The 23,892-nt window shown below is 49.8% G+C and overlaps 1 protein-coding gene across 6 annotated transcripts in view; it reads right to left on the reverse strand.

Moving 5' to 3' along the window:
* Positions 1-21,009, reverse strand: part of Pax5 (paired box 5) — a 186,597-nt gene extending 165,588 nt beyond the window's left edge. For 3 of the 6 annotated variants that reach the window (XM_039110568.2, XM_039110567.2, XM_039110563.2), the window contains exons 1-3: positions 19,539-21,009; positions 6,871-7,036; positions 1,106-1,303 (exon numbers count right to left, since the gene is read on the reverse strand). In XM_039110568.2, coding sequence (XP_038966496.1) covers positions 1,106-1,303; positions 6,871-7,036; positions 19,539-19,584 — 410 coding nt within the window. In that variant the 5' untranslated portion in view covers positions 19,585-21,009. Of the gene's footprint in view, positions 1-1,105; positions 1,304-6,870; positions 7,037-17,091; positions 17,227-19,538 lie in introns of all 6 variants that reach the window. The other 3 variants (XM_039110569.2, NM_001109261.1, XM_039110570.2) reach the window with 3 other exon arrangements.
* Positions 21,010-23,892: the final 2,883 nt, after the last annotated feature.

Here is a 23,892-nt window from a genome sequence, read left to right on the forward strand (position 1 = left end):
ACTCTAACAACTGAGCCACACCCAGCACCTGACTGTAGAAAAGCACCTTCCTCGGTAGTACCGCTTCAGGTAGCTGAGACAGGAGGATCATTTCAAGTACGTAGCAAGTTCCAGGCCAACTAGAGATAGAGTGAGACTCTCTCAAGAGACAGAGACAGACGGAGAGAGAAAGAGAGAGGGAGGGAGAGAAGAAAAAGAAGAAGAGGAGGAGGAGAAGGAGGAGGAATAGGAGGAGGAAGAGGAGGAGGGGGAGGAGGAGGAGGGAAAGGAAAAGGAGTGGAAAATTTCTCACAGAACATAATTTTCACCTCACGCAGTATTTTATGTTTTTGAGTTGGGCTCTGGCTATGCTGTCCAGGCTGATCTCAAAATCACTGTCCTCACACTGCTGGAATTACACGTGTGTGTTACCACACCTATGCCTAGTCAGAAATTTATTTTTAAAGGCTCTGATATGCTTTGGATCAGCCTAAGGAAGAGAAAAGAGAGGACAGCATTTTGGAGTCCACGAAAATGCTAAGCCGGGCACCATGGTGTATTTCTGTTTGTCTTTTTCTCTCCCTAGGTGAGATCTGAGGATGTGTGGGAGCAGGCATCTCCTTGTCTCTGGAGCACCTTGGGACCCCGAAGATTCCACGTTAGAATCATTAGAAAACCCACGACAGTGTCCAGGGCTCTCAGATCTCACTTCAATTTGGTAGCAGGGTTAGAACAAAGAGCCACATGTACTCAGCCTAAAAGGGACTCTGTTTCCCACACGTAAGTGGTTGAACCTCCGCCCAAACTGGAGGATGGACTGTCTTCCTGGAAAGCTCAGAGATGAGTTAGCCCCCGGGGGGCAGGGATGTTTGCGAAAGGATAATCAGGACGGTTTATACAGTGCTCCACAAAGCCAGATGAACCCAGTGATGTCAGTCACTCCTGGCTCAGAAAACTCAAGTGGTCTGGGTATCGGCATGATGTCCTCTCCCGGTAGCTGAGTCCAGCACCGTCTGTCTTCCCCCTTGCTGGCAAATCCCCAGAGGGTGAAAGGAAAAGAGCCAGCTCTTCAGGAGGCACACACAGACCCTTCAGCGTGCCAGCCCCACCCGAACCCCAGCCTCACCTGTTGATGGAGCTGACACTGGGCACTGTGTCATTGTCACACACTCGCTCTGCCAGCAGCCGGTCCCTGATCTCCCAGGCAAACATGGTAGGATTTTGGCGTTTGTACTCAGCGATTTTTTCCACCACTTTGGGAGTGGCAACCTTTGGTTTGGATCCTCCGATCACCCCCGGCTTGATGCTTCCTGTCTCATAATACCTAAACCCAAGAAGAGAGAACCACAGTTAGCCATGGGAGCCCATAAAAGTGGGTGAACATTTGAAACATGCAAAGTAAGACTCGTGGGGTACTGGAAATGTAAACAGATCTTTAAACATAGTACGGAAAAGGCTATTAAATAGCTTAATGGTTTTTTTAAAACTTTATTTCTTAAAAGAATGCATTTTGTGCACACACACGTTCTCCATGTAGGTATGTATGTGTGCGCTGAGCTCGGAGGACAACCTTCCCAAGTCAGTTCTGTCCTTCCACCATGGAGTCCCTTGGCAGCAAGCACCTTCACCAGGTGAGCCATCTGGCCAGCACACTAATCATTTTTATATTTGTTATAGGTTAAAAATGACAGTCTGTATGCATTGGGTTAAATAAAATTCATAATTAAAATTAATTACACTAGTTTCTTTTTATTTTTCTTAATGGGTCGGGGAAAAGCTTCGAATTGCCCACATGGTTTGTTTTATATTTTATAATATAATCATAAAATACATATATACGGATTGTTAAAAAATGCAAATGAGTTTTCCCCTTGGTCCTCTGGCTGCTCTAAACGCATAAATTGCTTTAGGAGAGTAGGTGGCTGGACAGTTGGTTGACATGTACTTCTGTGATATAAAATGGCTTTATCCCGGTTAAATGTTTTCCTTGGGGTAACAAAGGATTAGGGTGCTTTGACTCCGGCCAAGCCTCTTGAACTAAAATCTCCCCAGAAAGATGCTGTAGACCGTCAGTTTGCTGGCTCTCCCATCCCCAGCAGACTCTCCAGCATTCTCTCAAGCTGTCCTCTGTACTACATTGTTTTTTTTTCTCCAAGAGAAAAACAATGGCTGGTATAAAATTAAAGGGAATGTTGAGTTCCAGCGTTAATGGGAAATATGTATTAGAAATCAAATCCTGAGCAATCAGAAAAACCAACCACAATTCTTGCCAGCTCTCCCAGAGGCCTCCCCTGAGGTAAATGGCTGTTTCTAAGGACATTTCCATGCTATCAGCCTTCCCTCGTTAACGCAAATAGGATGTCAGGGTTTTACAGCAAAACCGAGACCAGAGAGAAGAGAGGCATGAGCATTGGGGGGCGGGGGGTGACTTGGTTCTTCTTCTGAATTCTAGCAGTCACTGGATGCCTCTCTCAGTTTTACAGAGGAACTTGTGTCCCTCTTTCAAAGAAGACTATCCTGAGGTTGCAAAAATTTTAACCCGAAAGACATTTTTAAAAGTATAGTGTTCGGGGCTGGGGATTTAGCTCAGTGGTAGAGCGCTTGCCTAGGAAGCGCAAGGCCCTGGGTTCGGTCCCCAGCTCCGGAAAAAAAAGAACCAAAAAAAAAAAAAAAAGTATAGTGTTCAAACCTAGAGAACTGACAAGAAGTAGGGGAAGGCGCTGGAAATGGTGGCGCACATCTGTAATCCAAGTGCTGGGAGGTAGAGGCAGGAGGATCACAAGTTTCAAGGAGACTTGATTACAGAGGGGGGGGGCGGGGGAAGCGGGGAGGGGAGAAGGAAGAAGAGGGGAGGAGGAAGGAATGAGGTGATTCAGATGGATGGATGGATGGATGGATGGACGGACGGACGGACGGACGGACGGACGGACGGATGGATGGAGGGATGGAAATGTGACCCAGAGCATCATATAGGGTTGCTAAACTTCTCCGCTTGAATAAGTCTGTCTGGGGCCAAGTGAGTGAATATTATGGAAGTGAAGAACAGTCCTAGTTTTCATTGAGAAGACTGAGTCATCTACGAATTTTAACCATAAAACAAAGTTCAACCCATTTTCCTTCTTTATGAAAGTGTTGAAAGGCATTTTCTTAAAAAAATTGTTTTTTAATCACAAAAGAAGTTCAATCCATGGAAATAATATCTTTTGATAGAAAGTAGAGAGGCACCTAAATTCTAGCACAGAGCAACTCTTGGGGAGGCCACAGTCCTGCCAGCTTCTCGAGAGACAGTGAATTGTTAACCGCCACATAACAACTTGCTATTTGGTACAGCACTCTGGAGTTTATGGAGTCCTTCAAATCATGATCCCCACTCATCTTTTGAGGCCAGCCGGATTTTATAGAAGAAACAAATAAATAATGAGAAGATTAAGGGACATGCACAACTCCTTCTGGCTACAGAGACAGACTTTGAATCCAGCGCTCTCCCCACTACAAGCTCCTGCTTTCATCATAGCATTTAAAGCATTGGTAGTCGTGCTTCCTATACTTGGGGAGAGCTTTACCGTTCGTTCACAAGGTCTTCTCCCACGCATCTTTCACTCATTCAGCGAACCAAAAGTCACTGGCTTCTCTTAGGGCACGGACGGTCTCAGCACTCACAGATGTGTAGACTGCACTGTGTTCTCAATGGAACTACAGTGACCGCACGGCAGTTCACAGAGCAGCAGAGCAAGCGCTTCCCCCACCAACACACACACACACACACACACACACACACACACACACACACACACATACACACACACAGACAGACACACACACATACACACACACAGACACACACACATACACACACACACACACACACACACACACACACTGGCTTCCATGGCTGGCATGCAGCAGCCAGCCCAGGGCTCCCTGCGTACTTGAGCAGTGCCAACTGTGGGACTCCGCAGTCCCAACAATCAAGGCTTCTGTCTTCCCTTTGACTGACACGTGGGCCAGGCCCTTAGAAAGTAACACAGACACCCCCTGAAACCCCAACTCGAGACTGTGTCAAGTGAGGATTCGGACTTAATAACCGTCCTTTCATCTCAGCAAAACAGCCGTGCAGCCCTTTGGCTTACAGACAAAGGACAAGCGGCAGCCACCAGCACAGTGTCCCTCGATGCAAAGAGCACAAAGAGCATTAGGTTGGGAGTCAAGAGGTGCCATGCCTGTAGTGGCTCTGACGCCAAATGGCTCTGTGATCTTGACCAACTCACTCAGCCTTCCTAGGCCTCGGTTACCCCATTCCCATAAGGGGCAGATATTTGCCCTGATTCCTTGGCAGAGCTGCTATGTATGACAGGAATACAGAACGACTGAAAAGAATGTGAAAAAAATTAAAAAATAAATTACAGGTTAAATAGAATTTACATAAAGTAGAGTGCACAGTTTGGGATTAAAATCCCAACTTTTAATTTTTATCATGTGACATGTCACCAAATTTCAAATGACCTGGCATTCCCAATGGGAGGAGACAACAGTCCTGCTCTTGTCTTGGCCTTCATATAATGCCCAACCTTCTACAGCCTTGAATTCTATGGTGGAGATATATACTCCTGGCCACCCTCACACCTTCCTGAGGGAACAGGGCGAGCTGCCTGCTCCCAAGGACTTTGCCAGCCTTGCTACACAGTCTTTGAAAGCCCGCAGCCACCACATAACAAGCACTCTATGATCTGTCACCCAGTCAGCACCCATCAAATTCCTCTGGGGGTAGGAGGGATCTGTGGATCGAACTGGCCCAGTTTGGAAATTCCCAGACACACTGTTTTAGGGCTGAACTTGTTTCTTAAAAGGCAGTTCTAATTAGAGTGACATTTTGTCCACTGTGGTTCTTAGTTATGAAAATAATGAGCTATGAAATTCCAATTTATTGTTGACAACTTAAACGGCCAGGCACCAGAGCGGCGCATAAGTTCCGAATGCCACTCTGTCCAGTGACAAATCTATTCTGGTCCATGGGAGTCTGCTGGCCTGACTTTAGAAGGATCCCTGTCCACCTCAATCTTCATGGGAGACGTAAAGGGCTCTAGAGCTCTAAACATGAGAACCAGTCATTTGCAAGTCTGAGAAAGGCTCTCACCGTCTTGAAATTTTCAAGCATACCAAACATCAGCTCAGCAAAGACATTTCAGTAAAAACAAAGGAAGGGCCTCCCCTCCCCACCCCAATTCCCCCCTACAAAGAAGCCTCACAAGAAGATATTGGAGACCATTCAGCTCCAGAATTGAGGCCGGAAACCTCTGCAATAGCTCTCTTCTTGCTCTCTCTTCTGTATTTTTCTGTTGTGTCTTTTTCTTTAAAAAAAAAATCCTTTCTTCCCTTTGTTTTCTCTCCTCTGCTTCTGTCTCCCTGTTTGCTCCTTCCCTTTGCTACACTCGGTCTCACTTTTCTCCCTAACAGGCCACCATACTGAGAATCTCCTCAGACTGGAACTCTCTTGCTGGCTGAGTGTTAAGTAAAAGTAGATTGCACCCTTAGCCTCCACAACTGATGTGACCCATGCTAGGCGAGAAGACGGAGAATAAACACTAGGATTAGTGACTCTAAAGGAATAGTCAGAGTCCTGGCCCTGCAATTTCTTCCTCTGGTCTTAATCAAGACTTTCTATACGGTTCTTCAATATATATGCTGGGAGAATTCTTAAGTCCCAGCAGACGGAACAAGAAGAATGTCACTGAGAAAACTGAGAATCATAGTGTCACTGAGAAAACTCCAGAAATGCTTCAAAACTGTTCATGACTTTCCTTCAGGTATCAGTTGTTAATGCACAACGCAAGCTTCAGGACAAAGATGAGGACCACTGATCCCAGCGAGAAAAATAATGGGAAAGCCCTGAGCAGCTAAACCTGACACTGTTCCTGTCTGCCAGGGCAGCCCTAAAACAAATCATATGCCCAAGACATTAAACAAACACACAAGCAAACCTATTGATGTGGTTTGGAGTTTTTGAGAGAGATGTCCCACAGTCATTTAGCCCTCAGCCCAGCCCAAGTGCTGACTTAGCCAAACATACCCTAGCCAGTCAGTTGGCGTAGGAAAGATTTGTTTCCTCTTCTTAAAACCTGACTGGTGCTGAGGCTGATGAAAAAAAAAAATGAATAAACGTGAGGCTAAACGTCTGCACAGCCCTCTGGGAGAAGGTCATTGTTAGTATTTTTACTTGCAGCAAATGGAAGGGTCAAGTGGCAACTTTCAAATGTCAGATTTGAGAGTTGGTGTTTGTTTCTGGCTTGTTCTCCTCCTTCTAAGTTAATGCATACTTAGGATGCCTGTCACTATGAGAGTAACAAAACACGCAGAAGGGAAACACTGTAGCCATGATAGGGCTGATGGTACAACTAAAGATAACGGCTGGCTTTTAAAGATAGAATGTGCTATTTAAAAGAAAACACTGAGGACTGGCAGGGAAAATGTTACACAGCCTTACACCAAAAGAGAAAAAGAACACAGAAACATTCATCTCTGGTTGTGTTCTATAATCTATGAATCTTCTACCCCCAACCATTCCCCTGACCACCAAGCTCACCTAAGAGGTTTAGGGGGAAATTCTTAAGATCCTCTTACTCTTGGGTTCTTTAAAATAATTCAGCAGACTTTTAAGAAGCACATTGTCTCTCCTAAGAAAGTCCCTCCATTCCACGTGTCACAGAAAATAGAGGAGTTTCCACAGCTACTTTGAATAGGATGGTTTCAAAAGACTTTGCAAACACTCAAGTGCTGGGTGTGTAGAGCAAAATGCCCCCGCCATAGTCTCATGGGGACATTGGCACCTTGAACAGCTGTGGGCTGTCTTTTAGCTCTTTCTTTAAAACATTGAGGGAAGCCTGGAGCCTTTACCTGCCAAGAATTTTGCTGACACAACCATGGCTGACCCGAAGCTGCCTGGAGATGTCGCAGGGCCTGACACCTTGATGGGCAAGTTCCACTATCCTTTGGCGGACTACATCTGGGAGTGGCCGTCCATTCACAAAAACCCCCCCAAGCTGATTCACTCCTCCATGTCCTGAAACAGATCAGAAACAAAAAGCAAGGGGAAGGGTGGTTAGAACCAGTCACATAGTACAAGTGCCCTTGCGAGAGCACCCAGACCCCTCTGAGATCACAAATGGCTGGCAGGCTAGATGTCTTATACCTGGTGTCAATCATGCGGATGACATAAGGCCCCTACATGGCTTCTCCAGTCTCAGCTTTTGACCATCTGCAGGCAGTCAACTGAGCCACCAGGAGCTCCCTACACTGTTTCTTTTACTTACTAGCATTTTCCTTTTCATTTGGGAAAAGAGGTAAGGGAACGAATGAAAGGGGTCTGTATGACAGGAGCTCAATGTAGTACATGAGGCTGAATCTGAGGAAGATCCTGGGGAGAAGATTATGTCTTAAAATAATCAAATTTAAAGAGGAAAAAAATTGTGGAATTCGTTCTCTTTTAACATATGTCTTAAAAGATGAGACGGGCTATTCTGATATCTGCATCTCAAGGGGGAAAGTGTTTTTAAATCAGCAATCTAATTCAAGAACTGAAGACTTTCTTTTTTAATGACCAGCATTTTCAGATCACTGAGACAAAACCTAACCGCTGCCTTAATTTAAAAATAGAAAAAAAAATTAAAGCCTCCCTTTAAGACTGTGATGTTGACATGCAGGCTTGACCATTGTACCCTCTCAGAGCACACAAAAGAAATGGGTCACAGGGTTTTCAGTGCCTAGCACACTCCACTGAATCAGGATTTGTTAGAAAGGTGTGCCCCTGGTATTTCGGGCATGTCTTTCGATCTGCAAGCAGGTTTAAATTGGTTAGGAAGAAACAAGAAAGCTTCTGAGTCCCAGATTTCACGGGTGCCATGGAGTGTATTTAAGTAAAATAAGTCAGAGGAAGTGCCTGTTCCACTCCTACACTTATGCAGGTGCATCAGGGGTGCTCTGAAAGGAAACAGGGACCTGAGGAAACTGAAGACCGGAGCAGTCAACACAGACAGGTCCAGAGTGACATCACTGACACGGCAGCCGTCAATCAGCCACTAACTGGCATTGCTGAGGGTCGGAGCCGAAACAAGTTCAAGAACATACTGATGCTGTTGGCAGCTCAGAGGCTGATGAGGGGTAAGCTCCTACCCTGAGACAGACTGGAGTCACACCCATATCCACACTTCCAACTTTAAAGGAGAAAGCAACCACCACAGCTCAGCCACCACCCATCCTGGTCCAGGGCCTGTCTACAACCAGGCCCACAAACGAGATCTGAAATTGAGGAATAAAACACTCACAATGCCGCCTATTTCTTTAAAAGTGTCTTTTAAAAAAATCATGAACTATTTCCTGAAATTCCCAAGTTTGGGTGTATATCCAAGAAAACCACAATTTTTAAGGAAATAACATCCCTTAGTTCCAAACCATGCTGACTCTTCCTCTGATTTTTTTAAATGTGCCTTTTAGAGATTTTGATTGTTCTGAAACATCAAAATTCACACAGGGGAAGAAAAAAAAACCAGGAAGGAAATTTGTCCTGAGTAGGATTTTACAGCTAGGGACATAGTTAAATAGCTTACCTATAACAGGAAGATTACAGCCACCCTGATCAACAGCTTTGTTCTGGGACAGAGACTATCTAAGTGGGAGGGGATTTGAATCAATCTTTTCAGAATAGGTTGGACGTAAGTAAAACAAAGTACACCACAAATTGGGGTGTGCCCACTGGGAGGATGGGGTCAGGAAACGACAGCTAAAAGACCTAGCACATTTCTGATACACTCTAGAGATCCAGGCCTTGCAGCCAGTCTGCAATCATTGTTTGCCATACCACTGACAACTGAGACTTCTGCCCAAAACACATTGGCTTCGGAGGACTTCAACGCCAAGAGTGGCTCTGTAGATTTGTGGGTTTGTATCGCAACAAAAATTGTGAAGAATCTCCTAGAGTCGGGTCTCTCTAAATCACAGCAGATCCCCTCAACTACCTTCCTGTGTCCACAAGGCTAACGGATTTGCAGAATCTAAAACAAGTGTCCATATCTGACACAGGCTTACAAACTTGGCCTAGGTGACTCTTACTTTTCTTTACTTCCTAGACAGGCCCCCAGACACTCTTGGTCTCTTGCCTCATTTATAAATATACCCAACAGAACACTTTACCACTGAGGCCTCAGGAAAGGTGCTAATCTGAGATTGGTGAGAAGGGAAGCTCACAAGGGAGAGAGTAAGTCGGACAGAGAAAAGAGAGGTATGTGGAAAGGATATAGAGAGTAGGGGCTGAGACAGACAGCAAGGAAAGGAAGGCTAGATAGGACACAGAGACGTTTAGGCAGGCAGAGGAAAAATGGAATGGAGAACTCAAAATAGATCAGCAAATAAGAGGAAGGGGACTTGTAGGAGACAGGATTTCTGTGCGTGGAACTGTTTCCCTCTCTCGGGCCTTGCTCCAGCTTTGCACCTCCTCAAAGACTCAAACCCCAACTTCTACTGTGTATTCCAGCTGGGTGAGGGCTCATCTGCAAGGAAGACGCTGGGCTAAGACATGAACTCAGCTATCATTCCTAAGGGGAGCAGAATTTGCAGAGACTGGCACAATAAAGCCATGGAAACAAATTAGGTAGAAACTGGGAAACACAGATACAAAGTAAAGATCATCAGCCTCCACCTGGGGAACAGGGTTTAAAGGGGGAATTGAGGAAAGATGGAACTGTAGGTGACCTAGGACCTTTGTGTCTCTAGCTTGGAAGGAGCTGGCTTCTGTAGATGATCCTCAGACCTGGTTAAGGACATATGGCCCACAAAGGGCACTGCTGAAACCCCAAGAACTATGACTGGGCACAGATTATTAGGAAAGAGATGTCTCTGCTCGGCTAAAAACCGAACTACAAGACCCTGGATCACAGAAATTCTTTCTAAATGCACCAAAGCAGGATGGGGAAGGAGCACACATAGACATGTGAACAGAATCCCAGAGAGTGGACAGTCAGGTGCTGACACACATATAACAGTCAGGCTGTAAATACAGACACAGAGGGAGAGCCTTGTCTGTGTGGCTACTCCAACAATCCACTGCCCTCTCTGGGATTAGGTCCTTCTCTTTCCCCCCTTGCTATAAATTCCCTGAAGCCTAATGGTATGCCTCTATCTATCCTGAGAACTAGTTACAATTCTGTCAGTCCTTTTATCTCTCCTGCCACCGTATTATATTCTATAAAACAGGGGTAACTGAAGGTTTGGGTCACACTCAGATGTGACACTGGCCACAAAAGTACTGTATAACTAACTGGTAAAATGCTTGGGGGAAGAAAACATCTGGAGGAGGGTCACTGTGCCAGTGTGCTTGGTGGAACTGGACTAAAGTGTGGGGTACCTCTAAACTCAGAAGCCAAATATGCAGTTGTGTCTGTCCTCAACAGAAGCTGTCCTGTGCAGAACTGGTTGTGGGGGATGGGGGAAGAAGGGAGGTAACAAGGAAAAACTGACCAGGACCAGTGGGGAAAAGATGAAAGGAAGGATCCTAGTATACCTTTCACCTTGAAGAACCTATTTTCTCTGCCCCCAACATAGCAAATTAGGACCCGGAGTCAGAATACATTGTGCAAACAAACAGCTTTAGGCATAAGAACTAAGGTCTTACCAAAGACGCCAAGGGCTTCCACTAGCTCTGGAAGCTAGGCTTGCCCAGCCCCCACTGTGCTGCCAGGGAGATTGAGAATGGGAGGAGGGAGCATTTCCCGAGGAGGGGGCAGATTGAAGGCCCGGCAGGAAGGCTGAAACATTAGCAGTTGGTTAACCTGCACCTGGAAGGAGCTGCCTCTCCACACGGATGCACACCGCAAGACCACCAAGTCTGATGCTGTCTCCCCACGGGCTTGGGCATGACCTCTGGACAGCAGAACTCTGGACAGAGAGAGGCAGTGCAGGCCTTTGGATTTCCGCCAGAAGCACGGCAGCCAGCCCTACCCATTTTGCCTCCCAGTTGCTTCTTGCCCACCTCTGAGTGTAGCCCCCAACTCGTTTGTCTCCAGATTTCGCTCTGAGTGAGAACAGAGAGGCTCTAGAGCCAGTCTGCGCAGGAAAATGCTGCGGGAGACGCTGGAGCCATAGTGGAATGGAAACCGCTTAAACCCAGTCTCCAAACGGGAGGAATCGTTGGGGCTGGGACCAGAGCAAGCAGCTTTTCTGCGCGAATCTTGTCGCCGCTTGGCTTGCTCGGGAGGTTTACCTCCGACTGGGATATTGACACACAAAGAGAAGCTGACCTCCTGCTCGAAACCCGCTTCGGCTAACTAAACAAGCCTTCTCTTGCTGCCAGGCCACTGAGTCCTTGGTGGAAGACACGAAGAATATTACCTCACCTTGCCTTCTCTCTAGCCGGGTCTCTGCCGCCTTTGTTAAATAGGGGACCCACGGCTAGAGTTATGGGATCCCAGCTGGTTGAGGTTAAACAAGGTTGTAGCCGGCTGCTAGCCACGGAGTTTCTCTGAGATCTGCAGCCCACAGAGACGTGAGCTGGGCACCCGAGTGCAGTCTGCCAAAGCCTGCCGCCTTCCCCTGGCTGTGTCTACAGCCAACAGAAAGGAAACGCGATTCGTTCCACTTGGAATTTCCTTGAAATCTCCGAATCTAATCCAGCGTTAACTCACCGTGAGAAGAGCGCTCATCTCACAGGAGGCTGTGTTAATGGGTGAACTGGCAGAATCCCTGTGGGTCAGGCAGCGGGGCCCTGCCGGTGCCTGAAATGACCCTGCCGGTCTCTTACACTTCACAGGCTTTCAGAAGGCAGGGACGCCTGCATGTAACTAATTAGCTTTCTTTTTTTCTTTTTCCTTCTTTTTTTCTTTCTTTTCTTTCTTTCTTTCCTTTCTTTCTCTCTCTTTTTCTTTCTAGTAGAGAAGCCATCTCAAGGTAGACATCCTACAGAGAAGGACTCAATGATGTCTTTAAAGGTCTCTGTACTGGCCGACGCCTAAACTGAAGTGTAGCCTAGGGACCCTGACTTCGTTGATTTTTTAAATCCCCTCTCCTCGAGCCAGGGCGCATTTGGAATCCTGGACCTGATGCCCTTTCTTAACTCGCACTTCTTTCTTCACATATAGAGGGACGGTCCGGACTCCACTTTTCCCCTCAAGGATCAGTCTTGGTCAGTCCCATGGCTGGAAAAGGCGCCAACGGAGTTGGGATGTTGAGCGCTGTCTGAGACTCTCACTGACCTCTATTAAAACTTCCTGCCCTCCAACTGACTCAGTGCCGAGCTTTCTGTGAGTATGAACCAGGGTTCTGGGAATTAGCTGCTGGAGCTCCGGAAAGGCTGCCTACACTACCTCGTTGCTGGAGGCGGGATTCACCCAGGCGCTTCGGCCTCCGCAGCCAAACGCGTTCCGCGTCTGCTGCCCGAAAGCACTGCACTTTGCAAAGTTGTCTACGCAGCTACAGAGGTCGCGAGTCCTACAGGACTTAGTACCTACCCCACACTCCGGCACCCCCAACCCGATCCCGGCTGGAGAGTGAGAGAAGCGAGCTCGCCGCCTACTTACTATGCATGGATGCAAACGGGTCGTGCTTACAGTGTATTTCCATCGGGGCGCTCCAGACTGTAGGCCGGCCCACGCCGCTGCCTCTCGGCGCCAAAGGGCTGCCCAGGGCGCCTAGGGAAACGCGCCACCAGGTCGGGCACCGGGTGAGCTAAGCTCAGAAAACACCTCTACAGCCGTGGGGTCCCTCGCGGAGCCGCCTGCGGAAGATCGCGGAGAGCTGAGCCAAGAGGCGGGAAACGGTGCTCAGCCGGTCGGTCTGGGAGCGGGCGTCCAACTCTGACCGGCTTCGCTCCTCGGAGGGCTCAGGCGGCGGCTTCCGGCCCGCACCAGAGAAGCTGCAGCCCAAGCTCCCGCGGCGTCGAGGGCATAGCTCAGGGGCCCACCTCCAGGACGGCTAGGGGAGCCTGGTGAGGGACCAGCAGCCTGCAGGAGGCCGCGAGCTCAGGGCCCTTCGTCTTAGTCCGGGGCAGCGAGGCCGCGGACTGCCAGGCTGCTTCGGTCTTGCTGCCTCGAGGGTCTGCCCACCCTTCAGCCTCTGCCAGGTCCTTCCTGTCTCCCGCTGCTCCGTGTCTCTGGAGCCCGACCTGCCCCTCCACCTCTCTCCTGCCGGTTCTCCCACGTCTCCGACGAAGTTACAGAGAACTCCCTCTCCTGTCGCACAGGGGCCGCGGCGGAATCTGAGATGCTGCAGCTGCTGAAGCTGGGAGCCCGGTGCGCCCCGGGGCTGCAATCCTCAAAGCCCGGGACCCGCCGCCTTCAAAGTTCCCGCGGGCCCCGCGACTCCCGGTTCCTTCGCGCCTGGCTGTGCCTCACGTTACCAACTCTTGGAGCCCCGCTGCCGGCTCTCGGGTTCCGGGTAGACTGCCCCTGGCTTGCCTCTTCCGGGACAGCCGGACGCGTCTGCCCAGCGAGGAGCGAGGGGCGCAGGAGAGGATGAGGGTCCCTGCCGCCGGGGCCGCCGGGGCCGCCGGGGCTGTCGGTGCTGAGATGAAGCCCCTGCCGGCTCTAATGCCCGCTCTGCAGCCGCCGCCGCCGGCGCTAGCCCTCCGCCTGCTCGGCGCGCACAGTGCGCCACCGCGCCGCCCCGAAGCCGCTTTCAGGACCCGCTGCGTGTGGACAGCGCCGCCCGGGGCTCAGCCTCCCTCCGGGCGGGGGCGGGGCGGGAGCTCACCTGCCAATCACGCTCCATCAAGCCAATCAGAACGGGGGCATCCGGCCCAAGCCCGAAATACTGCCCTATTGGCTAAACAACCCACGGGCTCCGCCTGATTAGCCGGTACCTGGGCAATGGGAGAGAATGGGGGGCGGGGCCCAAACAGCGGCGCCACGTTCATTGACAAACGCGTGGGGAGAAGGCCTAGTGGTTCGCTGATGGAAAAGGGGGAGAACGAGAACAGGGCCCACGCAGTGTCTGGAGAGCCATGCTCTTGGTCCCACCGAGCCGACCCTTTCTGCGGGCCTTTGAGATTCTGGGATGCGCTTAGAGACTGAGGGCAACCAAAACAGGGACCAAGGGTGAGGGTGGGAGAGAAATCTCCAGAAGGAAATAAACAAAAATAGAAAAGAATTTTAGAAACACAGATTTAAGAGGAAGACAGTGCAGCAGTAGAGATCCAATTTTCAATCTAGATGGCAGATTTCAGTGTGTGTATCTGCCGCTTTAGGCCTCACTTCTCTCCTCTGTAAAATGGGCAGAGTTTAGTGAAGAGGTCTTTAATGCTGGTTCCTTCCAGTAGAAACATTTCCTAAGTTTATCACGAACCCACCCTGCAACGGCTGTGTCCTCTGTATCCTCCTCTCTCATTCTTCTATCCACAGAGGCCCCACATTGCGTTAACCAAAAGCAGAACTGGGTGGGGGGTGGAGTATTATTTAAAGGTTACCAGAAATTGGGAAGTCTCCAAAGCTTGGACCAGGTTGCCTCAAGCACAGAAGCATAGATCCTTTCTGTTGTCTTAGCCTAGGAGCTGATAGGTCCCTTGGGAGCTGGTGATGCTCTTAGCTCAAAGCTTCTGTCAACAAGAGGATTTCCGCATCTGGTGCAAGGCCTCTTTTAAAAAGGGAAGGAGACCACCGGCATCCAGAGCTAATGAGAGCACCTGAAGCCAGTGGCCCTGCTGTTACCTCCATTTGCAAGAGCCTGGTGCTGTAGCAGCGGGATGACTACAAAAGCCAAGGTTCCCACCTGACAGGAAAAGCTGACCTTCCCTCACCGACATTCCTGTAGATTTTAGGACAAAAATGGACAGGCTTCTAGCGGAGGGAATTCTCCCTACCCAGCAAAGCTCTTTAACCAGCGCATGTCTCGGTTTCTTGGGAATGTAAGGCTCTCAGACCACAATCAAAACTGTTGGACTTTTTTTTAAAAAGTGTCTTTACCCAGGTAGCTATAGTTCTGTGAGTCTTCTAGTGTGCTAAGACCCAACCTAACATAGACTCTGAGCACTCCCTCCCCCGAACCTCGGCAGCTGTGGGAGAAGACTAAACACTCACTCCTTTGAATCATAAATGGTGACTCTCTGCTATTAAACACAAAACCCACTAAAACGAAGACTCTGAGACATCTGCTTCAGGCACAGTAGAGCAAGGGCAAAACTCAGGTTGATCGTCTTCGCTATTTGCTTTCTGCTTGACTTTTTCCTCTTTTTCCATTCTTCACCCCTTGCTCCACTTCTAACATCTCTATACTAGGTCAGTCCGTGGATCCTCCCCTGATAGCTCTCCTTGAAGCTGCCCCTGACGAGTGGGCAATTCTCCCCTGGTTGACACATCCCCACCCCCACTGGGGCCCAGCTGCAGGAAAAGAGCCAAGGCCGGTCTCTGGGGACACCGAAAGCTGTGGTGTACAAGGCAGTGGGGTGGTAGCTTTCTCTCTCCATTTCCCGAAGCCCTTCCGGTTTTGATCTTTGCTGCCCCATAGCTACTGCCTTAGGGCAGGGAGGTTACAACTGGAAAAGGACTGTGCTGGCTTTTTACTTGCTTTATCCTGTAGTCCCCAGTGGGTCAGAGAGCACAAGAATTGAGTTCCAAGCCAGTTAGGGGACTCGAAACTCCCACTGTGGATGTCAAGAGACCGCTCCTGAGAATCAGTCAGTGGCGCCTCAAGCTCCCAAGCCTGCTCCCCGTTCTAGAATCTAAAACCTAAAAGGGTTCTGAGGGAATGTTTCCCCATTTTACAGATTTTGAACCCGAGGATAGGAGGCTGGATTCAACTTATCTGAAGTCATACTAGAGCAAGTCTGGGATAGAAGGAAGGCAGGAGGCTGGAAGGGGAGCTGATGTCAAAGCAAATAATTCATCTGGACAATGCCTGAAGAGGCCAGTTGTCCGGGATTGTTTAGATAAAAGCCTTGGGGCATTTTAAGGGGAGGATGAAACTGCAGATACCATTCCAACAGGCACAGCCCAGATCCCCCTTTCACACGGTACATATGTCCAGTGTTAGATATGTTCTCTTCTTTATGACTCTACCTAACCAATGAAGGAAAGAAGGCCCTTAGTGATCCTGGTTTAGAGGAGTAGTTTCGTTTGCTACTCCTGGAGTTCCTGAGCTCTGAGAACTTCAAATCCCCAAGTGAACAACCCTAATATTACCACCTAGTCCAGCCTTTTAAGCTTCCAAACAGTGGTCCAGAGAAGTTAGATGACCAGTCTGAGATTGCACAGCTACCACCACCACCACCACCCCCCAGAAATAGACTTTTACGACTCGCCCCAAATCCTGCCTTCATCTGCAACCTGGGTCCAGGGGGGGCTAGCAGAGAGCTACACAGAGACCATAGATCTGTGAAATGAAACCACCATGGGGGGAGGGGCAGGGGAAACAAAGCAAAACAAACAAGTAGAGCCCACAAGTTATTTAAATTCAATTGCTTTGGCAAGTTTTGTCTGTTGACTGAAGGACCATTTTGAGAGTGTTTCAGAAACTAGAACACCTTTGGAGAGACTCTGACTCTTTCTGTGTGTGTCTCTCTCTGTGTCTCTCTGTGTCTGCCTGCTTGCCTCTCTGTCTCTGTCTCTGTCTCTGTCTCTGTCTCTCTGTCTCTGCCTCTCTCTCTCTCTCTCTCTCTCTCTCTCTCTCTCTCTCTCTCTCTCTCTCTGCACTTGGAGACTTTGGGAATCACACACCATGCCCACACCATCCCTACTTCCTCTTCTCCCACTCCCCAACACTTCCTCCAGCTTACAGAACAGCCAAACCCTCAGAGTGCTGGTGCTGCCATGGAGTTCTAGCCTAAGACTGCCTGCCTCTTGCAGTCCAATTCAGGTGGCCGACTACCTGTTCCTTCTTCCAATAAAACAAGGCCTTTCAGGATTCAGACTGATTGCACAATTGGGAAGGATCTGAGATGTCTGGGCACAGCCCTTCTAACCTGATGGGTTCCTTTTAACCTTAATTTTTGGAAAGTACCAAAGAGGAAAAGCAAATGGTCTGTGATTGCACAGCAAATGGAGCATAGAGATGGCTGTCTGATTCCTGAAAGTGGATCAAGAGTCTGCCCTCCTTGGTCTGGGTATACTGCAGGAATCACCGGGAAGGAGAGTATCAAACCTTCAGGAAGTGCACACTTGCTGTGTTGGGGCTTGTTATCCCTAGCAGTTTGCCTTTGCAGACCAGGAACATGATTCTCTCTCCGAAGACTTAAGAATACACAGTCCTTTCTCCTAAGGCCTCAGCTTCTTGTATCTGGAATACAGAGAGCAACCTCTGAAATGTTTCCTAGAGCCTGGTGAGATGCTGTCCTGTGCATAGGAAGTGCTAGTCTTCCCCCCTTCTAGACCCGGTCTTGCACCTAAAGTTCCTGCCTTCTGGGCCTCCTCTTTTTCAAAGGGGGGGAGAAGCTTCTTAAGTGACTCCCTGCTGTGTGCTGACCTTGCTTCGTTTTGGGCTTTAAACTATAAAGGCACTACAGATGGGAGAGCCCAGTTCTAAAAAAGGACTGCTATATGACTCTGGGGAAAAGAAGGGAGTTTGGTGGCCCATGAAAGGCCTAGAAGTTCAGGGCAGAAAGTAGACCTAGATGGTCTTTAAGTGCCTGGACAGTCTCTCAGTTCTCTCCCTCCTCTTCCCTAAGCTGGACCTCAGGAAGACAGGCCGAAGGGAACACCTGAGCTGCTACCCCTTCCCAAGCAGGTGGCTTTTACCCTAACTCATCATGAAGGGGCGTGGCCCTTAGGATTTGAATCTCCAGCCCCCCTTAGGATTTCCCCTATACAAACCCCACCCTGTCTAACAGCACAGAAGAGTGAAATGCTTTATTGATTAAACGATTATTCAGGCGATTGAACTAATCAAAGAGCCCATCGACCGCCATGAATTACATTCCTCGTGGTAGACAGCTTGTCGGAGAGACAGCCACTCAGACCCCTCTCTTAACTCACACGCATCCAACCCGGTTCCAACAATAAACAACCCAGGCACAGGAACCTTTGGGCATCGAAGAAAGGAAGGTCGCCTGGGAATTAAGAATGGAAAGGGAGTGGAGGTCCAGGTTGCTGCCTCTGAACTCTCATCCCAGTTCTTGTGGCTCCTGCCCTCACTTTCTTCCATCATGGCTTTTCTAGACCCATAGCTATGCCAAGAAGTCACCCTAGATTGGGGGGGGTCTAAGTTTTCTCTTGTCTCTGACTTTATCAAAGGCTTGAGTAGACCTGAGGTCTCACAGATGACCCAGAAATGAGAGAAGCAGGTTCCCGGCCATCTGTCAGAGTATTTGTGTACAGGTTGGCACAAGAGCCTAATGCGCGAAAGAGGAGGGCATATCATGTTATGCCTTAGGGTAGACAGGGGCCTACTGCCCTGCCACATCTCCTCAGACAAACACATCCTGCTACCCAGTGCCTGGGCCTCTGGGAGACACAGAGGCACTCTGCCAAGAAGGCCTGTGTACATACAGTCACCCCAGCTCAATGACCAGGCTAGGCACATATATCCACCCACTTGTGCTCTCCTCCATTGGAGCAGCACCCACAGGACAAAGCCTGAGCATACAGTGTGACATATACACACTCAGTGTCAGAGGCTAGTCCAGGTGATTGCCTAAAGGCAAGTGATTGGAGTGTATGTACGTGTGTGTGTGTGTGTGTGTGTGTGTGTGTGTGTGTGTGTGTACATATACACTGTCTCCAGTAGCCCACAGACTGCTCTTACCCTCCAAAGGTGTGACTGCTATAGTAGATCCTTGCATATAAATGCTAAATACAATAGGACACCAATAATGAAACAGTACACTATGCACAGTGAGAGTTTAATTGCCCTGAATTCGCATCACTTTTGATCCTATCCCTCAGTAGAAGATCTAGGCTTGGCAGCACATGTTTTGTACACTATATCCCTAGTAGGCCCCAGTGCTATTCCTGTGCCTAGAGACAAGCACTTTTGTATGTATATTGGTATGTACACATTGGGCAGCTGTTGACATCCAAAAATGGAGGGGTCTAAGAACCTCCTCTTTCTTACTTCCAAAATCACTTGGGATATAGAAATGACCAGACAGTCAAGCAGTAGTTGTCCCGTGAGTGAGATGCTTATCACATTATTTATACTTTATATTATACACAGCATTTACACAAACACACATCTTGGAGGCTTAAAAAGAACACACACAAACACTAACTCATAAACACATGCTAATACACTCAAGGCAAGACACAAACTAATAAAGATACAAACAGGCATCCAAACTCAAACTGAACACCTACTTAGGGGCATACAAACTCGTGCACGCATTGATCTCCTCAGGTAAACACACAGATCCAAATTTGCACACCCCCGGATTAACACCAACACAAGCATCAGAAACAGAAACAAACAAAACCCAAAGAAAACAGGCCTCCTTGAAGACAACTTCCCAGACTAATAAAAACCGTACAAAATGCACGGTAGGAAGGCCACTCCACACACACCCCTTTCTCCTCTTGTGGATATTAGCATGCATACTAGCACTGAGTAGTGTCCCAAAGTTAGCATTTTTTACTCCCGTTTCGCAGTGTTCCTACCTGTCCTGATGGTCCGAGGAGTTGGGTAATTTTTCTCTAAATCCATTTTGATTATTTCAGGATTTGATGAAATGGATAGGGGGAAAGTTTCCACTTTTTTTGGTGCCTTTTTCCCCTTTTCTTTCTTTCTTTTTTTCTTTCTTTGTTTTTCTTTCTTTTTTCTCTCTTTTTCTTTCTTTCTTTTCTTTTTCTTTTCCTTTTTCTTTCTTTTTTTCTTTTTCTTTTTTTTGGTGCAGGGGCCGCTCACAAGTCGGAATAATTGAAGCCTTCCGCTCCCCCGCCGAGCTGGGGTAGCTGATCACTGAGCTGAAACTAAACGTTTTAGGTGGAAAAAAAGCGTCCGAAGGCACCGTGAAATGATTAAGGAACTAAAGAGCTTCTCGCCATGTGAGATCATGTCCTGTTCTCGCCAACATCACAAGATGTCCCCAGACACGTCGCGCCCCCGGCGCACCGCCCCGCACTGCGGGACAAGAACCAGGGAAAGGGTGTCGGCTCTGCGGCCTGCCTAGCGTGCCAGACGGGGCGGACAGGGCCTGGCCAAAGGTGTGCAAGAGGCCTGGAGAGCAGCAATGCCGCCTCGGTGCCGCCTTGGACTTTTATAGGGGGCTGGGGGGAGGGAAGGAAGGATTCAGACTGCGCCCAGCGTTATTCGCGCGCCTAGGGGAAGGAGCACCTGAGTCACAGGGTCGTTACCCGCTTCCAAACCTGCGTCTGAGGGTCGCGGCCCTGTGCGCTTTTGCTCTACCTGTAAACCCTGCATTGTAAGTGCCAGTAGGCCCAATTTTTTTATTTTAAAGAAAGAACAATTCTGCCAAGCAGGTGGTTTTGAACCCTGTGCTAGCACAATTGTAAGCCAGCATCCTCAGATTCACCCCTAGGGCGGCGCCCGCCCTCGGGGTTCCCAACTACCCCACCCCCACCCCAATTGCAACCTCCATAAGTCTGCTGGGCTCTTCTTCTGTGGCAGCTTCAGATCACTACAGTACCTAGGTCCTCAGCCACCAGGTCCCAGATCTCCCCCTCTAGAGCTCGACCCTTTTTTACCCAGAGCCCAGAGGTTCGGTAGAAAAGCTGCTGAAAAAACCCGGACCTCTGCTTTGAAGCACCGGGCCAAGCAGAACCATCCTAGCAGGCTCGGAAACCGGCGAAAATTCTGTACACCTTACCCAGGGCCCTAAATGGAATCCCACTGCCCTCGGGCCAGGAGACCTTGTAGCATCCCCGAGTCCCCAGAGTTGATTCCAGAGGGAAAATCGGGTGCAGAGGGACTAGGCAAAGGCGTGGTGTCCAACCTCGCTCCCCGCAGTCCAAGCTCAAACCTCCCCTACTCTGGTCCCTCCCCAGTCTGAAGTCCAAGCTGCTGGGTTTGGCCACTGGAAGCCCATGGAGCCCCGTGGCGGATGGTCGCAGGGGAAGGTTCTCCAGGGCGGGGGAGCGCTCTAGGACCGCTGGACAATGGCAGTTTCCGAAAGTGAATCGTCCTCCGAGAGTGTTTGTTTGATTTTTTTTGGGGGGGAGGGGGTGGTCACGAGGCTGGGCTGCAACCTAGGGGAGAGAGCCTAGAGTTCGTGGATGGGGGGAGGGGTCAGTGGGCACCGGACATCGCAAATCCACTGAGCAGATTTCGCCTCGATTGGAAATGTGGCTGTGGATTCCCGGGCGTCCCCCACCCCCACCAAGTAGTCTGCGCAGTCCCCTGTGCCGCCTCCTCCCTGCAGCCTATGGGTCCGGGTCCCTATCCGCGGTTTGATTTTTGGCGGTCCTGAAGCTTTAGACTGTCGTTCGCGTCCGGGCCTCTGCTCCCGCTTCCCGCCCTTCCGCCTTGCGGGTACGGGGAAGAGAGCTGGGGAGGAGCGGCCTGCCTGCGCCTCGAGATCAAAAGCCCTTTCGGAATTGACAGTTCACCCTGGGCTGGGGCTGGAGTTGTTGGCCTTTCTTTTCTTCCTATTTAGGGTTTTGTTTTGTTGTTTGTTTCCTAAGAGTTTCCATTATCTGTGAATCTTTTGTTTCTTGTATTTCGCTCTTTCGCCCCCTTTTGTGGAACTGAATTGGCAGGTTTAGCTCTGGGATGGGTTTTGTTGTTTGTATTGGGTGTTTTGATTTTGATTTTGTGTGGTTTTTTTTTTTTTTTTTTTTTTTTTTACTCTGCCCTTGTAGACTGTCTCCTTGCGTGTACTATGCTAGGCTTTTCCTTCTGAGAAGTGCTTTGATAACGGTCTGATTCTGTTTCAGTTAGTGCCTTGTGTGTGTCTTGCATTGATAAATGTATTTATTTTGTTTTCTTCGATTTTGATTTTCTTAATGAGCTTTTGGATGGGGGATGGGAGCTTGTTTTCCTGTGTTGGTTTTAGTTTTGTATTTGTGCGACGATTTGGCGAGTTTCCTGTGTATATTTTGATTTTGTGCGGGCTTTGGGATTAAGGGAGGACACACCGACCACTATTTCGTTCCTGCCTACATCTAGCTAGGAACCAGGATTAGGCCAAACATCCCTGAATGGCGGGTATGTCAGACTTCGAAAAATACCAGACTCGGGGACAGACGCGGCTTGGCTCTATGTGCGCCTCGGACCAGCGTGGAACAAACGTGCGCTGCGTTCCCGAGGGGGCGCCCGTTGCAAGCCACAAACTCCGGGGTCCTGCGGTCCTGATGCTGGCATCGCAATTCAGAATCCCCTCCGCGGTACCCAGGCCTACCCGCGCTTCCTTTGCCCACTCGGCCAGCTGTGGCCTGACGTCTTGCGACCGCTCAGCACGCTTTCAACTTCTCCAAACCCCCTGCCAGCAACGTTGAACACAGAGGCGGCTCCCCGCTGCGGAGCAGGTGACAAACTAAACCACTTCGGAGGACACGGAATTGATGCTGCGGCCCTAGAGATACGAGTAAAGCGTGGGTCTAGGATGTCGGGATCCCTGAATACACCTGGCCTAAAACTAGAAACCAGTGTTCAGCTTTCGGCTCTGAGGCATTGCCTTGTTTGCAACCATAGGTCGGTGTATCCACAACTGAACACATGTGTACACAGCTAGAAAGAAGCAAGCCAGCGGGCTCCGCCGCAGCAGAGGCCTGTATAATGGAACCAGCGCTGGCATCCCCTGGAGGGGAAACCAACCCGTAGTGACCGGAAATGTTCCGAGGACGGAATAAGGCTTTTTCCCCCCCCAAGCCACGTTGCTGCAACAACACACTAACCTCAACATATTTTGTGTGTGTGTTTTTTAATGCTACACCAAACAGAAAGAAGGGACCGGGGCGGGGCAGGGGAGGGGGGCACGTAGAGTCAGAAAGTCATGCTAGCTAAACCGGCTAGGAAACGCGAGGAGAAAAACAGAATGGCAAAGACGAGGCTGGGGGAGAGACAGATTGGAGGCCTGGTGCTGGGGTTGCTTCAGGACCCGGTGTGCTCCGGCAGTGTGTGGGAAGGAGAAAGGAGAAATCGAGCAGAGTGACAGGAAAAGAAAAGAGCTGCAGAGGGGTTGGCCAAGGCACGCCGCGAGCTTCCCCCTAGCTAGGAGGCTATAGTCAAGGGAGGGGGAGGCCAACAAGAGGGGCCAAGTTTGAGCTCCTCCACTCGGCCCGGGAACACCATCCGGAAGCTTAGACGGGGATTCTGTTCTGGCCGGGCGATCTCCCTTTCCAGATCTTGGGATGCTAGCGAGGGTTGGGTCATACTTGGTTGCCGCTTGGCCTCCCGGGCAAGTCCTGGGGGCAGCCACCCGAACCGACTCAGGCCTTAGGGTTTTCCTCTGGAACTGGCGAGGATGGTGGGTGGGAGCAGATGTCCCGGCAGGAGGCGAGGAAGAGGCCCCGCCCTAAAGCCGAGACCCCAGGTCAGCGAGATCAGGTGGCCGGAGCTGGACTTGCTTGAGTCCGAGTCCGCGAGGCGCGCACGTGGTGCCGCACCTTCAGCAGGCGGCGCCTGGAAAGTCCAGCCCCGCCCTGCGCAGTATGTCAGGCCCAGACTGGCAACAAAGTGGACATGGGGTCGGGACCAGGAGGGTCACTGTGATAACCGTGGAGCTTGCCCAGGGACAGTTCTCAGATGGATAGGGTGGGTCGCTCTTCGCTTTCAATTCTTGGGGCGCAAGACACAAAAAGCATACAGCGTCAGACACTTGCCACCGCAGGTTTTTAGGGCTGGTTTGAATCAAAGCACCCATTTCTGCTACTGCTGAGGTCCTCTGCTTCGAGGGGGCTTCGAGCTCTGGAGCTCTGGCTGCTGGTTCGGTGGAGTACCATGTGCCAGTCACTGCCGGCTGGAAATAACTCCTATAGTGCGGAATACATGATGGGGCTGTGTGCTGGGGGAACGGATGGTGATGGTGGGTTATCACGATTGTTTTTCTTTACT

Source organism: Rattus norvegicus, chromosome 5, assembly GCF_036323735.1.
Source record: "Rattus norvegicus strain BN/NHsdMcwi chromosome 5, GRCr8, whole genome shotgun sequence".
Taxonomy (NCBI): Eukaryota; Metazoa; Chordata; class Mammalia; order Rodentia; family Muridae; genus Rattus; species Rattus norvegicus.